Genomic DNA, 1902 nt, shown 5'->3' on the forward strand with positions numbered 1-1902 from the left:
AGTCAGTCGTCATGTCTGTCGCGCTCGGAATAGCTTTGTACATGCAAAATTCAAGTTACGCTCTACATTAGTTTACTTACACATAAAAATGTAAGCAGCTTACTGTAGTTCCCAGATATAAATCAACCTCCTTTCGAAGCCAGGCTAGTCGCATTCCGATGAGGACAAAGTACAAGAATGGTCGGGTGCTGAGAGATGGGTGTCGAATAGGGGTGGGCGAATATTCGAACTTTCGAATACGAATCGAATATTTTCCTTATTCGAAGCGTATTCGATTCGAGAAATGCATATTCGGAAATTGTCGAATATTCGAGAACGGCCGAACAACAATAGAAACAGCGAATATTCGGACAGATTGCGCATAATTAAGCAATTAACGAATTATATGCTTGCTTCTAATTCTCCTAAGAACGTGTTTATTCATTGAGAACTTCGCATGATCCGCTCATTATCTGTATCCTCTATTTCAGTCTATCTGCATCCTGCCCGTGAGACATGATTAGTTTCGGTTTCATTTTTACCAACCTTTATTCCGGGGCTCTTTCATAACGATATACGATGTACTTTCGGGCTCTGTAAGTATGCGCAATAAAACATTTATTTCTAAAATGTTACCCGGACAATTTTTAGATGTTTGAAAATTAAAAAGAAAATATATGTCCCGCTTTTCTAAGGTGGTCGCCGGCTCATCGCTACGTGCTGTGCTGCTGTTTTGTGCGACAAACGCAATCCACGCTAAATTCGCCGCTGCGCTATTGGCAACTATCTCAGTGCTGATACAGCCCTCACACAAGCGTATTCTCCATGAATGGCATCAACTGCGGAAGACTAGCTCCACCGAACACGCAAGAAAGGCGGAAGAAGTCTTCTTTGGCGGTACTACACAAGACTCGCCGTCGGCAGGTCGGTGCAAGTAGCCGGTGCAGAAAGTGGCAGAAATGGTCGCCTTGGACCTTCTCCCTTACAGCTTTGTAGAAAAGCGAGGGTCCAAAGCACTGATGAAAGCAGCTGCACCATGCTACAGTCTGCCATATCGAACAAAACTGTCGCGTGTGCTCGTGCCGCGCCTGTACGACGAAACAAAAGCAAATGTACGACAGAAGCTGCGAAAAGCACTTGAACAAGGAACAAGCACTCTCGCTTTTACGAGAGATATCTGGACGTCACGTATCAACGAGAGCTTCTTAAGCCCCACGTGTCATTTTCTTACGGTGAAGTTCGAGATGAAAAACTTCACTTTCAACACGCGGCATATGTTGGAGAGTCACACGGCTGTGAACATAGCTGCCTCATTGGAGCAGCTATGCACCGACTGGGAGATGCCAATTGACTGCGTGAAGTACATCGGGACGGACAACGGCCGCAATATCAGAGCGGCTGCCAGGAAACTGTCATGGCTCCAGCGAGCCTGCTTTGCACACACTCTGCAGCTGGCGATCAGCGATGCGATGTCGTGCACTCCGGCAAACAAGCGACTCTGCAAGAAGGCCAAAGCGATTGTAGGAAACTACAAACGCAGCCTTAGTGGGCAGGAAAGACTGAACGATCTGCAGAGGCAGTTGAAAGAGGACGTGCTCCATGTTGTGCAGGATGTTGACACAAGATGGAACAATCAGTAACTAATGCTCTCGAGGCTCCTTGAACTCAAAGAGTCCATCGCACTTGAGCTCACCACTTCGAACACGAGCATAGATACCCTTAACTCTGAAGAGTGGAGGGATGCAGTGGCGTTTGTGGAGGCACTGAAGCCTTTGTTTGACGCAACTGTCGCAACTGACGCTCAGAAGTACCCCTCCTTATCATGTCAAATTCCAATTAATTTTGGAATGCTGCATTGCCTCGAAGATTGCAAAGGCAACTCAGGGTTTGCTAACAATCTTGTAAAATGTATCAAGACTCGTT

General features: G+C 46.4%; 1 protein-coding gene across 1 annotated transcript; it reads left to right on the forward strand.

Moving 5' to 3' along the window:
• The first annotated feature begins 938 nt into the window (after nucleotides 1-938).
• LOC140217236 (zinc finger BED domain-containing protein 4-like) lies at nucleotides 939-1619 on the forward strand. The gene has a single exon (XM_072287621.1). The coding sequence runs from the start codon at nucleotides 939-941 to the stop codon at nucleotides 1617-1619; it is 681 nt and encodes a 226-aa protein (XP_072143722.1).
• Nucleotides 1620-1902: the final 283 nt, after the last annotated feature.

The sequence above is a fragment of the Dermacentor andersoni genome, chromosome 4 (assembly GCF_023375885.2).
Source record: "Dermacentor andersoni chromosome 4, qqDerAnde1_hic_scaffold, whole genome shotgun sequence".
NCBI classification, from domain to species: Eukaryota; Metazoa; Arthropoda; class Arachnida; order Ixodida; family Ixodidae; genus Dermacentor; species Dermacentor andersoni.